This window comes from Oryctolagus cuniculus, chromosome 1 (assembly GCF_964237555.1).
Source record: "Oryctolagus cuniculus chromosome 1, mOryCun1.1, whole genome shotgun sequence".
NCBI lineage: Eukaryota > Metazoa > Chordata > Mammalia > Lagomorpha > Leporidae > Oryctolagus > Oryctolagus cuniculus.
The window spans coordinates 169,603,620-169,618,126 of record NC_091432.1 but is presented as its reverse complement, the minus strand read 5'-3'; the positions used below and the strand labels follow the sequence as shown (position 1 = coordinate 169,618,126).

Here is a 14,507-nt window from a genome sequence, read left to right as displayed (position 1 = left end):
TACTCAGATATCTGTCTTAGTAAACACAGATTTAAGGGATCAGAACACCAAATATCCACACATGTATGTGCAATATAATTGGCCATTTTCCTACCTGAGAGTGAGATATCATCTGATAAAGTGGGATCCACCTGCATGCTCCTGGAAGAGGCCCCTTCTATGATTCCCAGCCTCGCTGTCTCTTCAGAGTTTACGTGAACTTTGGATTCATCTGTGTCTGGGTCAAGGTTAGAGATTTCTGCCCCATCAGCATCAGCTGAGACTTCCTCATCCTCCTCAGCCTTATGCCTTTTAGTGTGACACCTAGTGCTCTGGAAGCTATTAACAGGATAAGTAGAGGTGAGAACAGAGAATTGTAATGAATATAAAAAAGCACATCCCAATACAAATGTCATTTCATTTGCTTAACAAAGAAAAAACTAAGTTCTTAAGTTACTATGCAAAGAAAATCTTTACAGTTAATAGCTGAAGTCTAAAATTGAAATTTTAAATTCTAATATCAGAACAAAAAATTAAAATTCAATTAAATAAACATAAATGACAGAAAGTGAAATCAAAAAATAAAATATTAATTAGATAATGAAGAAAGTAAAGGAAAATCAGAAAAACTAGAAAGTGGTTCAAATCTAAGCAAATTATTTTTTTTCGAAGTGAATTTGACAATTATTTATCTGAGCTTTCTATCATCATAAAGCATTCATGAAAATGTCATAGATTAAGTCATCAGTAGTTCAAAGGAATTATAAGAATGTTCATGGCATTTATTTTATATTTTATAACAACTACTGGACATTATTTCATTTTCTTCCTCCTTTAGTATTTTTCAGCCAGTCATTTGACTACTTTGATATTTATACCTAATATACATTGTAACTATTAGAAACTATTAGATTTCAATTTGAGTCCAAAGCAAAGACACATGCACGCATGCACACACACACACACATGAACTCACACCATATTTTCTACACATGCATGTGACAAACAGCAATGTTGGAAGTCAGGGAGGGCAAAGATGAAAGCTAAAGGGAATAGCCGATAACACCCACTATGAATTAGCATTAGCAGCTGCTGATGGCAGCAATAGTAAGCATCATCATTTTTACCATCACTTTTATTTAGGATCTGTGCCCTGGCCCAGATTTTTTTGTGGAAAAGCTCTACATTATGTATGAACCTAATAGTACAGAGAGCTGACTTCTCATTGGTGCAAGTTCTCTAAAAAGAAGGTATTACTTAAGGGAAACCAGCACGCTCTATAAAATATAAGGCTTATAATATTAAATAAGCTTCTTCGGAGGAGTCCTTCTAATTTGTTCTAAAAATATGTCTTCTAAAGTGAAGACAGGATATTGTCTACTTCCAAAGCTGGCATTTTTGTGAATATACTTTAGGACATTTACAAATACACGTACCCTCCAAATTAATATTATTAAATCCTGAATGCAACTCATACTAAGTCATACACTAGATGATGTCACAATAGACACATATAGACATGTCCATACTTGTCATAAATCAGTACTTACCCTTAGCACATGGGAAGGACTATGACACTGGTATAATAATTATAATAATTATATACTTCCTATCATAAATATTGGTCCTGACATAATACACTGAATTTAACTGATTTAACAGTTTGAAAATCACCACTATAAACTGTAGTGTAAAATATCAAACTCTGAGCTTTTAGAGGTAATGAGTTCTGTGCCTCACTTCTATGCCTCATAAAATGCGGAAGTTCTACTCCATGATCTTAAGGTTTCTTCACTCACTACTATTCTAAAATAACAAAAACTAAAGGTCAGGAAAGAAGAAAATCAGGAAATAAGCATCAGAAGTGTGGGCACAGATGTAAAATTACAAGTTGTTTGATTATGGCAAGGAAAAAATGAAAAGGAAATAGGCCAACAAGTCCAACAGGGTATCTGATAAATACATGCAGGCATTAAAAATTACCTTGTAGCAAATATTAATTACATGAAAAAAATGCTCATAACTTAATAGAGCATGGCCCCAATTTTTGAAATATATATGATATTACATAATATATAATATATATAAATGTAAAGGATATATACAATATGTTAACACTGGTTATCTCTGGACAGATTGCTTATGGGTGATTTGGGATTCCTTCATTATTCTGTTCCTTATTTTAGAAATTTTCTCCAATGCTCAAATATTACTTTTACAATCTGAAAGAAAAACAATGAGTAATACTGTAGAAGAAAATATTACATATACAAACAGAAAATATGAGAACCTTACAAGGTAGCTAAAGGGCCAAAGCAACACCAAACATAACCCAGCAGCAAGGGTATTAAAACAGTAAGATGCCCACAGCAGATGTGAACGCTGTTGAAATGGCCCAGAATACAAAAATGGAATGGAAAAGAACACCCATGTCACAGAAACACCACATGCTCTGCTTTTATCTAATTTAAGAAAAAAAAAAGTATAGAGAATGTGGTAAAATATAAGTATCCCATTGAGAAAAGCAGCACTTCAGATGCCTAATGAAAGAAGAAGATAAGTATTGAAGGCAGAAAGAAAATTGGTAGGAAAATGAAAATTTTTAAAATCAAGTCAATGAAGCTAATGGATATGAATGGAGCTCATCAATCCAACTTCAAAATTCTTTACTATGGGGAGTCAAATTCTATATTGTTCTATTTGCCATGTATATTTACTTCAGGATTGTTCTCAAATGCTATACACCTTTTCCTATGCTCCATTTATCATATAGAGTGAGAATTCAAAATATGGTACCTTAAATTTTCAATAAAATTCTAAGTAAATTTATGATGAATTGGTAGTTTCAAATCAAACAGCCCCTGAAACCATCACAGTCAATGAGTCATTGTCACTTTACTAAGTACTAAAAGAAGGAAGTGAGAGGGAGATTATTACCTCCTGGGTGCTTTTCTTACTTTCCTCCTTCTCTGCAGCCATGCCTTTACCTCCGGGGTGGATTCGGGAGTAGGCTTCGTGTGATCGATGGTGTATATATCTTTTCCTTGTTTCCAAAGCTGATATCTGTCTGGCTGAAATTTCCTCACAAAGATATCCATGGAAATTTTCACCATGTCTTTCCTACAAGTGCACTGAAACACAATAGAGTTGGAGTGTGTTAAACATTTTGATAGGTATGTAAAGTAAGAGTCAACCAGAATTGTATAATATTGGAAAATGTACTCACTACATGTCTCAAAATGCTTTATATTCTCAAACATGCAGAAAGTGATTAACCAAATTTCTTTGGAGTGGAAGTTTGAATCTACACATTCACATTTATAAATGGGAAAACAAGATGACAAATTGCTTTGTATACTTCAAAGGGAAATGTGTACCACAAACATATTTATTAGGAAGAAGGTAGCACTGAGTTTTTAAAAAATAGGGAGCAAGTATGTTTGGGTGGGGTTAACGCTGTGGCACAGGGGGTTGAGCCATCACCTGCAGCACCAGCATCCCTGCAGTCCTAGATGCCATTTCAATTCAATTCCCTGCAAATGTTCCTCAGAAATCAGTGGAACAAATCAGTGGGCCACTGCTACCCATGTGTGAAACCTGGAGGAAGCTACCCACGTGTGGAACCTGGCCAGGAGCAATTGGGGGAGTGAATAAGAGAATGGAAGATCGCTCTCTATCTCTTTCTCTCAGTAACTCTTTCAAATAAATTTTTTTAAAAAGGTTATTTTTGACCCTCCATACCTTGATTCTCATGAATAGACAGTTAGAAGTAACATTTTATAAAACAAGTCTCCTATGATGATTTCACACAAGGTTTAATTACGTCTAGGCCAACACGCTACAAATTAGGGAAGAAACAATCTGATAAATTTAACTGATGTACAGCACAATCCCTAGCACACCTGGCAAAAATCTGGTTTACAGAACAATAGATTTGAGCAGAGAACTGGAACAGAGGTGGAACAGCCAGGATTCAAAACAGTGCTTATATAGAATGCCAACATTGCAGATAGCAACTTAATCTGCTAAACCAGAACACTGGCCCTGATTCTGAAAATTTAAAATTTTAGCAGAACATAAATCCTTTGATTAAGGGGAAAAAAATAACAACTTAGAAAAACCAGGAGCAAATTCTTTATTTTCCTACTATGTTACTGATATTTCATCATTAAGAAAAAACAGTGGACAACAATGCAGTTCCACTTCCTTCTAATGAGCCATTTAAGAGAGAATATGATTTCAATTGCAGCAGCTCTAATCGACATGATCAACATTGTGCAAAACAGCAATTTCAAGTAGAATATCTTGGGGGTGGAAAAAAACTGAGTGTTTATCTTGTTTTGGCAAATGGTGCTATGACACCTTACTTGGAAAGGAGGCGTTGTACACAGCCATTAAGCCACTGGTAGGGATGCCCTGATACCACATTGAATGCCAGTTCAACTGCTAGCTCCTGCTTCCTGCAAATGCATCATGGAGACCTGGATGGAATTCTAGGCTCCCAAGTTCACCTTGCAAAGCCCTAGCTGTGGCAGGTATTTGGGGAGTGAACCACATATGGAAGATCTCTCTCTTACTCATTTCTAATAAAAAAATAAAATAAAAAAGAAAGAAATAGATTATCTAAAATAGGGACATCTAATATATATATATATATATATATATATATATATATTCAAAGTTAGGGATAAACTATTGAACTTGGGGAAACCAAGAATATTCAACCCATGGTCAAACAGGAGTATGACCAGAGACTGGTGTAGCTGGACATACTTTTGCTAAATAGATTAGAAATGAGGCTGTGGATCCAATGAAGCATCTCAGCAGAAGCCAAGTATGTAAATATGCCTATCCAGGAAGATCAGTACAGGACATACTTATTTTATGGAAGCACAGAAGACTAAAAAAAATTTTGACAATTCTATAATTGCAGAAGTGCTGCTAGTTTGTACTAAAAGGGGCAAAGATATGACAGAATGAAGGAAAAATGATTCTACGTGTAGAGGACTGAAACCAACAGGATTTCACTAAGCTGTTAAAGCAGTTCTAACAAACTGCTATTGTATGGGTGTAGAAAGATGCTATTAAAAGCTTTAAAATTCATTAACTGAACATTAAATCAAACAGAAAAATCACTCATATAAATTTTGTCTACATAACTCAACCTCACCAATTTATAAGAGAAAATACACAAAAAAAGATTATTCCTTAGAAGGTATTTGAGGGATTATCATAAATTCAAAATGAGTAAGAGAAAACATTCTATCAAATTGCTCAGAGGCTATAAAATCCATGATGCAACATACTTCAATAATTAAAACATGGACCCCCAGATTCCACAGAGACTAGTTAACAGAACCATGTATTTGCCCTCTTTGTCCAATAGTGTCCCCATTTGAAAACCTGGGAACAACAAGGAGCTAACAACAGTATCAACCGTTTTGTCTTGCAGAAAACTTCTACAAACAGTATATGAATTCTTATTCATAAAATATGACATGTTTTGATTTAGTATATGTTTTGTTTTAGTATATGTTTTATACAAATTGCTTTAAATTGGACTGGCCACAAAAACATAGATTCTGAGTGTTCTAGTTCATGTTACTAAAAAAGTTGAACTAATTAAATAAGTAAGAATGAGGATACTATGTTTACCAAATGGTCTTTAAGAGTAAAGAACTGGGGGTTGGCACTTTGGTGCAGGAGATTAAATTGCCACTTGCAATGCTGGCATCCCCAGGAGTGCCAGCTAGTGCAGTTGCTCCAATTCCAATCTAGCTAATTGCTACACTGCCTGGGAAAGCAATGGAGAATGGCCCAAGGTTCTGGGGCCCCTGCTGCCCATGTTGGAAACAGTGAAAAAGCTCCTAGATCCTGGCTGCTACCTGGCCCAGACCTGGCCATGACAGATATGTGGGGAGTGAACCAAAGGATGGAAGAACTCTCTTCCTGTCTCACCGTTTCTCTTTAACTCTGTCAAATAAAATAAAAAGACTCAAGAACTGGGTTGTGAAGAATCACACAAAGCAATAATTGGAAATCTGAGGGACAGAGAGACAAAGAGAAATAATGACTGTTTGGGGTGAAATGAATACAGTGCATATTAAGTTCCTGCTTGGATTATATATTGCAAACAATTCACCAAACATCTAAAACTGGAGGGTTGTAGAAAACATGCATTAATAACTGATTTAAAATCAAAAGGGGTCAGAGCTGTAGTGTAGCAGGGAAAACCGTCCATGCCAGCATCCTATATGGGTGCCGGTTCAACTCCTGGCTGCTCCACTTCCGATCCAGCTCTCTGCTATAGCCTGGAAAAGCAGCAGAAGATGGCTGAAGCCCTTGGGCTTCTGCAACTGCATGGGAGACCTGGAAGAAGCTCTTGGCTCCTGGCTTGGGATCGGCACAGCTCCAGCCATTGCGGTCAACTAGGGAGTGAACCAGCAGATGGAAGACCGCTCTGTCTTTCTCTCTCTCTCTCCCTGCCTGTGCATCTCTCTCTGTGTAACTCTGACTTTCAAGTAAAATAAATAAATCTTAAAAAAAAAAAAAAAAGAATTACTGCCTTTTCTATAAATTAATAGAGCAACAATTAAGAAAAAGACTTAAGGTACAGGATGACTTAAATGTACATGACACAACCATCATAAAGTAGAAGCCAAAGACTGCAAATTATACTTTTGAGGATTTTAAAATGACCAAATGAAGTGCATATTTTTGTCTTCTGGTAATTTATGAGTTAGTGTGCCTTTAAGGTTATTGTGTCCTACATATCTAGTAAACCTAAGATACTCTCCAGTGGAATAACCACTATAATTGTACTTAACAATATAAATGATTCATAATAAAATTGTTTTTTAAATAAACAAAGCAGAATATTTATTGCTATTTCCATAAGAAATTTAAATTTAAATAATTGAAAAAGGCAAAATCTGAAACACTATGTTTTTAATTAAAATCTAACCAGCTTCAAAAAACATATTGCTCCAGCACTTTATCACCTAATTATCTTCAAGACACAAATTGCTACACTAACCAAAACTATAATGGAAAACCATCAACTTTGCTAGGTTATCCAACACATAGCAAAACTGACTGCTATCCCTCAGTATATAATCTATGAAAATGCTATGAATTTTTGAAATTTGAAGTGTGCGTTATGGTGCACACAGGCTGCAGCACAGAAAATCAAGCTACAACTTGATACACCTGCATCCCATATCAAGGTGCCAGTTAAGTACCAGCCACTCCATTCCAATCTAGCTTCTTGTTAATATGCTTGGGAGATGGCAGATGATGGTCTAAGTGCTTTGGTTCCCGACACACTTGTGGAGACCTGTAATAAATTTCAGCATGCTAGCTTCACCCTGACCCAGGCCTGTCTGTTGTTGTCATTACAGGGGAGTGAAATCAGAAATGGAAAAATCTCCCCCCCCCATCATTCTTTCTCATGGAAACTCTGCCCTTTTAAAACTAAATCATGACTCCAAAGGCAAAAAAATTTAATCCAAAATTTTTTTTTTTTAAGATTTATTTTATTTATTTGAAAGACAGAGTTACAGAGAGAAGTAGAGACAGAGAGAGATGACTTCCCTCCGCTGGTTCACTCCGCAGATGGCCACAACGTCTGGAGCTACGCCGATCCGAAGCCAGGAGCCAGGAGCTTCTTCCGGGTCTCCCATGTGGGTGCATGAGCCCAAGTACCTGGGCCATCTTCTACTGCTTTCCCAGTCCATAGCAGAGAGCTGGATCGGAAGAGGGGCAGCCGGGACTAGAACTGGCGCCCATATGGGATGCCGGCACTTCAGGCCAGGACTTTAACCCACTGCGCCACAGTGCCAGCCACTAATCCAAAATGTTAAATGCAATAGCCACTCATTGCTTGAGAACCAAGCAGTTTGTATTTTAAAAATTGCCTTCCAATGAGGGCAAATATTTTTTCAGAACAAATAAAAGTATGATTCTCCATTTCATAATTTTTTGACTTGCTTTATTTAGCTAACACACTAAGAATAAAGAACGTGACATTTGCTTTAATATAATAGAGGAATCAATTATTTGTCATTTATACACTAGGTAGTAACTAAGTCCCTCATTTAACAAGGAATATGACTAAGCCTAAATGATCGAGCATTCTCCTAGTTCCACAGATTATTTAATGCTTAGTAAGTTCAGATGATCCTACACGAATTGTTAAGAAATCTTAACTGGGGCCGCCATTGTGGCACAGTGAGTTAAAGCTATGGTTGCTCCTCTTCCAATCCAGCTCACGGCTATGGCCTGAGAAAGCAGTAGAAGATGGCCCAACTCCTTGGGCCCTTTGACCCGCGTGGGAGACCCAGAAGAAGCTCCTGGATCCACAGCTCCGGTGCTGCGGCCAATTGGAGACTGAACCGCACCAGATGGAAGACCTCTCTTTCTCTCTCTTATTATTCTGTCTCTCCTTCTCTCTTTAACTCTGACTTTCAAATACATAAACAAATCTTTAAAAAAAAAAAAAAAAAAGAAAGAAAAAAATGGATGCACTATACAGGGTGAAATCAATATACATTAATAAAATATTTTTCTACTATTTGCGGAAGTTTTTAACCTAATGAGATATCAAAAATATTATTGAAGGTGCTCATTCCTTAAATATACTAATAAGATGGTTAATACTATATAACAGTATTTAAAGTGATTAAACATAAAATGTAAACATACATATTTCTTCTCTGTTCATTTGCGTATCTTCTCATAATTGTTGGGAAAACGATAATAATAATCTTATTTTAAAAGAATTATTTTAGGGACTGGCACTGTGGCATGGCAAGTAAAGATGCTGCCTTCAATGTAAGTATCCCATATAAATGTAGGATCAAATCCTGGCTACTCGCTTCCAATCCAGCTCCCAGCTAATGTGCCTGGGAAAGAAGTGGATGACAGCCCAAATGCTTGGGCTCATGCACCAATGGGGGAAACCTCAAAGAAGCTCCTGGCTCCTGCCTTCGGACAGGCCCAATTCCAGCTGTTGCAACCATCTGGGGAGTAAAACAGTAGACAGAAAATCTCTAATGCTATCTCTCCTTCTCTCTACCTGTAACTCCGCTGCTAAATAAATCTTTTTTACAAAATTTTTTCAAAGAATTATTTAAAATTGGCAATTTTTTAAAATAAAAATGTAATTTAGAAGAAATATAACATGTGATTAGCACTTCGATTCCTTGGGATTCACTTTATAACATACAAGGACAACCAACAAAAATGAAAAGTACAGGGGCTGGCGCTGTGGTGCAGTGGGTTAACACCTGGCCTGAAGCGCCGGCATCATATGGGCGCCAGTTCAAGACCCGTCTGTCCCATTTCTGATCCAGCTCTCTACTATGGCCTGGGAAAGCAGCAGAGGATGGCCCAACTCCTTGAGCCCCTAGACCCATGTGAGAGACCTGGAGGAAGCTCCTAGCTCCTGGCTCCTGGCTTCGGATGGGAGCAGCTCCGGCCACTGCGGCCAATTGGGGAGTGAACCACTGGATGGAAGACCTCTCTCTCTGCCTCTCCTCTCTCTATGTAATTCTGATTTTCAAATAAATAAATGTCATTAAAAAAAAACTATAATGGGTTTAAATTCTCAGTTTATTTTAAGTGCAAATTCTATCTATGCAATGTGTTTGCAATCACTCTAAACCTGTCTCAAGAGCTCTCTTTTATATTGGAAAATTTTCAATAGTATAAGCTTCTTTGAAGAATCCATCTGTCTTGTCAATGTAAGATTCATCTACTGCTTCTCTCACTCTCTGTATATTTAAATAACTTTAGAGTAATTCCCTTGCTTATATCATTCAAGTATTTCTTCAGGGCCTCATCTTTATAAAATCGCTGAGAGTTCTCAGAGTAATGTGAATCTGAATTTCCAAGAGAGGGCAGCTCTGAAGCATCTGGTATTTGATGCTTCAGTTCTCCTGGCCTCATTGAATTTCCAATATCAGGTTTTACAAGGTGATTGGCCATCATATTTTGGAGGAACGAAATTAATCCTCAACTGCAGGGCAGGAATCCAGACTCAAATTCTTATCCAAAGTTCAATTAATCATTATCCAGTGAGGACACAATAGATCTGCTTTATGGAGAAGCATAGTCTAGAGAATGAGAGATCGATATATTTTTTATATTAATACCATTTTTGAAAAACAGTTGAGTAAACAGATTCAGTGATCTTAAGTAAAATTACAAAGTCACATGTATTATAGGCAAAATAGAATTTGATCAATTCAAGGCTAAACTACCATACTCTAAACCACTCTACTTTGGGAATTCCAAAAGCAAATCGAATATGGCATGTTCTGTATTCAGGCCCTTAGATTGCCCATTATTATTCTATGTAACTAGGTGGATTTAAACACATTTAAAATGTATTCTAATTTAAATAACAGTCATATATTTCAATATCAAAATTTTTTATCTACTGTCATATTGAAAATAAAATTGTAGCTGACAACAAATATCCAGAGATTGTTATTTTTCTTGTCTATGCACACAATGAAGTCATACTGAGAGTTCATCCAGTCAGATTAATTTCTTGTGAACATTTGCAGGCTTCACTTTGTCAGAATACGTCTACCTTATAAAGTAAGGCAATTATAAAGCAATTTAAGGGATGGGACTAGAAATTCAATATTTCTGATCCATGAGAAAACTGTTCAAAGAAAAACTACGCAAAAAGAAGGAACTGATTCAAACAGTTTGTTCAAGGATGTCCAAAAGACTCTGTAGAAATTATTTTTAAAATTTTTATCTCTCAACACATACATGAATATTTCAGATACAGATATTAGAAAATCCATTCTTGCTGTGCCATGTAAAACACAGCATGAAATTCAATTTATTAGTATTCAGAGATAGATGAAGTTATGTTTTTCTGAATTCATGAACACTAAGTCATATTTTATGGGAATGATGAATTTGGACAAGATGAGATAAAAACAGGGCTCTGCACACGTTTATGGATGTAAATTTGTTTTTAATATAAATATATTTTCATAAAAATCTATAAAATCATTTATGAGGAGACACAAATGGAAATTATGATACTCAGATATATTGTCTTCTACACTGAAGAGTGTTTCAGTTATTTCTTTCAAATGAACTGACACATAGAAGTTCATTCTGTACCTAGATTGAATGATAGAAGTAATTCACTGATAAGAAACTGAGGCACAAAAGCCCTAAATGACTGGATGATGTCACAAGGGCAGTAATTGAAAGGAAAAAGCTGTTCAAATGACAAGGAGATTGAGTATCCTACACACTGATCTCTCTTAAATTTGCAATTTCCTATTCAATGAGAATCCACCTATTTACATACAATAATAATGGGCAATCTAAGGGCCTAAAAACAAAACGTGCCATATCCAGGCTTCAAATGGGCTGCAGACAACAATAAACACTATCTGAGGTTAGGAGACAGTCATCCTTGTACATTTCTGATTAATAAGAGATGAAGCCAGCATCCTGCATTGTTTTCCATCATTTTTGCACAGGTCAAAAACTAGTATGAATGTAGACAAATATTAATGAAGAACTAATATTTCAATGGGGAAGATGAGGTGGGATGGTAATAAACAAGGACAAATTTCACCGAGTAACCATCTATGCATTATGCGATACCCAGAAAAGCTGCTGCAACATTAAAATAGAAATTAAGGTGCTATTGCTTAGGAGAAAGGAAAATAACAGATTTTAATAAATTCTAGGTTATCAACTTTTAAGTCATATATCTCATACTGAATTTCTAATGTTAGTCAATGGGAAAATGAAGCATTGATTCATTTAAGAGTCATGGCTTAAACACTATCCTACACTCCAAACTCACAAATTATTTATTATCAGCCACCTGAAAACTCCCTGGCAGTGGTTGAAATCCAGGAAACAATCTAATGAAAGCTAACAAGACCAAAAAAATGCATGGCCTTAGGAACAACTGTAACTTATTTCAGTCTTTCTAAGGTGAAAAGTATGGCAAAAAATTTTAATTGACAACAAACTTTTTTTTTAAAGATTTATTTATTTATTTATTTGAAAGGCAGAGTTACAGAGCGGCAGAGGCAGAAAGAGAAACAGAGGTCTCCCATCTGCTGGTTTACTCCCAAAATGGCTGCAAGGGCCACAGCTGTGCCAATCTGAAGCCAGGAGTTTCTTCCAGGTATCCCACATGGGTGCAAGGACCCAAATATTTGGACCATCCTCTACTGCTTTCCCAGGCCATCGCAGACAGAGCAGCCAGGTTTGGAACTGTCTCCTGTATGGGATGCCATCACCACAAGGTGGCAGCTTTCCCTGTCCCCAACAACACACACTTCTAAGCCATACTTCTTCAGAAAAACATAGATTCACTTTGTCTAGCAACTCGTGTATGAGGATATATCTGCCAACACAACTATGTTTTAATTATTACTAATTTTATGAAATATTTTAAACTACAGAACAACACGAATCAGAAGAAACACAAGCAATATAGAAAACCACACATATTTTAGTGTTGTTACGAATTTGCTCCAGCCATATTAAAAACAACATCTGATAAAGGATTAATAATGAGAATATATAAAGAGATCACAATAAATCATGCCAACCATCAAAACATAATCTTTTCAAATATGAAAAATCTATTAATAACAACACTATAACGGATACAGCCTAAGAAAATAATTTTGAATTCATACATCAACTTAATGTTAAGAATGCTCACCTAAGATGTATTTAAAAAATAAAACCTAAAAATTGGAAAAACATATTCTGTTCTCCTATAAAAAAATCATGAATTAACAATAAAAGATTTTAGGGAATTTAATTCCATGTTAGGGAAATGTTTTAACATTAGGTTGAGAAAATTCACTTATCACATACAAGTACTTACAAAAAGTTCATGAAAAATCTATGGATTTCAAACAATTGTTACAAGAAAAAACATCACTTAATTCTAATTTTCTGTGAACTTTTTGAGGTATCATTTATGTTCTCATCAATTCTCATGTTCTCATGGACTCCCACCCGTCCCCCCTTGCTTCCTTTTTTTCTTAATTTCTGAAATAACATACTTTCAATTTACAATATAGTCAAAGGCATAATTCTCCACTAAATAAAGAGCTGAAGTACCCTTGTATGAACGTGTACCTACACATAAACAAATATATATGAAGCTGACTGATTCATTTCCCTAACTCTGATTGTGTTAGGGACAGGCAGAAGAGGGTGATGTGTATAACAAATGCTGGAAATGTTTTTTGGGCTAAGAATCCACAAACTTGGGGTGGATTTATAACCAAAAATGGCTCTATAAGTGGATGGATTCCTTTCTGAAAGTTTCCCTCTCAGTTTTAATATCTATATATTTATGTCAAACCAAAGTGTTTCACTATATGCCACACTGAATAACCACGAAGTGTAACCACATTTTGAATTTTCCTAGAGTTCTTCACTATTCTACACAAGAACTTATGTTCCGTGAGAAAATGATTCAGATACATTTTAACATTATTAATCTGTGACCGGCAAAATAAATACTAATTACCTTATGCCTCAAATGCTAGACTAACACAAAAACCAGTACAAAATGAAAACTAAAATCTATGTTGACTCACCATATTTAAATTACGTAAAGACTTGCTTCATTTCTGTTTACATGACTTATATTAAAAACCAAATTAACTCATCATTATATAGAACCTTTCAATAGAAGACCTTAAAGAGTTTCACTAAAAGTATGTGAATTCAGCTTTAAATCTTGGGAAACATGTCATAAATATTAAAGAGCTTTCTCTGACCAGGAAATGACATTCTACTATAAACTACGATTCAAATGTCTAATTCTATGTCTACATGAAAACAAATATAGAATCATCACTATTGTAATAAATCATTTACAAGTATGGAAAAGAGAATTCCTTTACTACTCCAGGGAGAAAGAAGCCATTGATAAAATCGAGAAAGTGATTTGCTGAGATCACTGCTATTTTTACTCCATAGAAACTCATTAATCAGCCCAAATGATACATAATAGATGCAATTTTAATGATCTACATTTCCTCATATTCACATGCACTTTTAATATATTTAAATCTGAAATGGAATACATCCAGAAAGCAATCATAAATATAGCTGATATCAGTTCCACATTCTGCCAAGTGGTAAAGACCACTTAAAACAATTCTATCCATCCATTTTTCGATGCCACAATAAGCACTGTCACTACAGCTTATACAATAATCACAGTAAAGAGTATCTGTCTATATATGCAGTAAGAAATCAGTAAATAATTATATCTTCATTTATTTCTTCAGATGTGGCTGCATGTTACAATGCAGCAATTGTCAAGAAATTAAAAAAAGACACAGAAACATACGGTCTTTGTCAGTCAATAGATCTAAGTTGTGGTCACTATTCATTAAACCGAAACAGCAAAACCTTTCCTCATGTAGGCTAAGATAGAAAATAAAGGAGTTAGGCCAGCGCCACGGCTCACTAGGCTAATCCTCCACCTGCAGCATCGGCAC

General features: G+C 35.6%; 1 protein-coding gene across 6 annotated transcripts in view; it reads right to left on the bottom strand.

Annotated features, from left to right (window-relative positions):
• Window positions 1–14,507, bottom strand: part of KDM4C (lysine demethylase 4C) — a 350,839-nt gene that overhangs the window by 171,022 nt on the left and 165,310 nt on the right. For 5 of the 6 annotated variants that reach the window (XM_051858176.2, XM_051858178.2, XM_051858187.2 and 2 more), the window contains 2 exons: window positions 2,917–3,110; window positions 95–318 (listed from right to left, as the gene is read on the bottom strand). In XM_051858176.2, the coding sequence (XP_051714136.1) occupies window positions 95–318; window positions 2,917–3,110 (418 nt within the window). Of the gene's footprint in view, window positions 1–94; window positions 2,202–2,916; window positions 3,111–14,507 lie in introns of all 6 variants that reach the window. The other variant, XR_011379937.1, reaches the window with a different exon arrangement.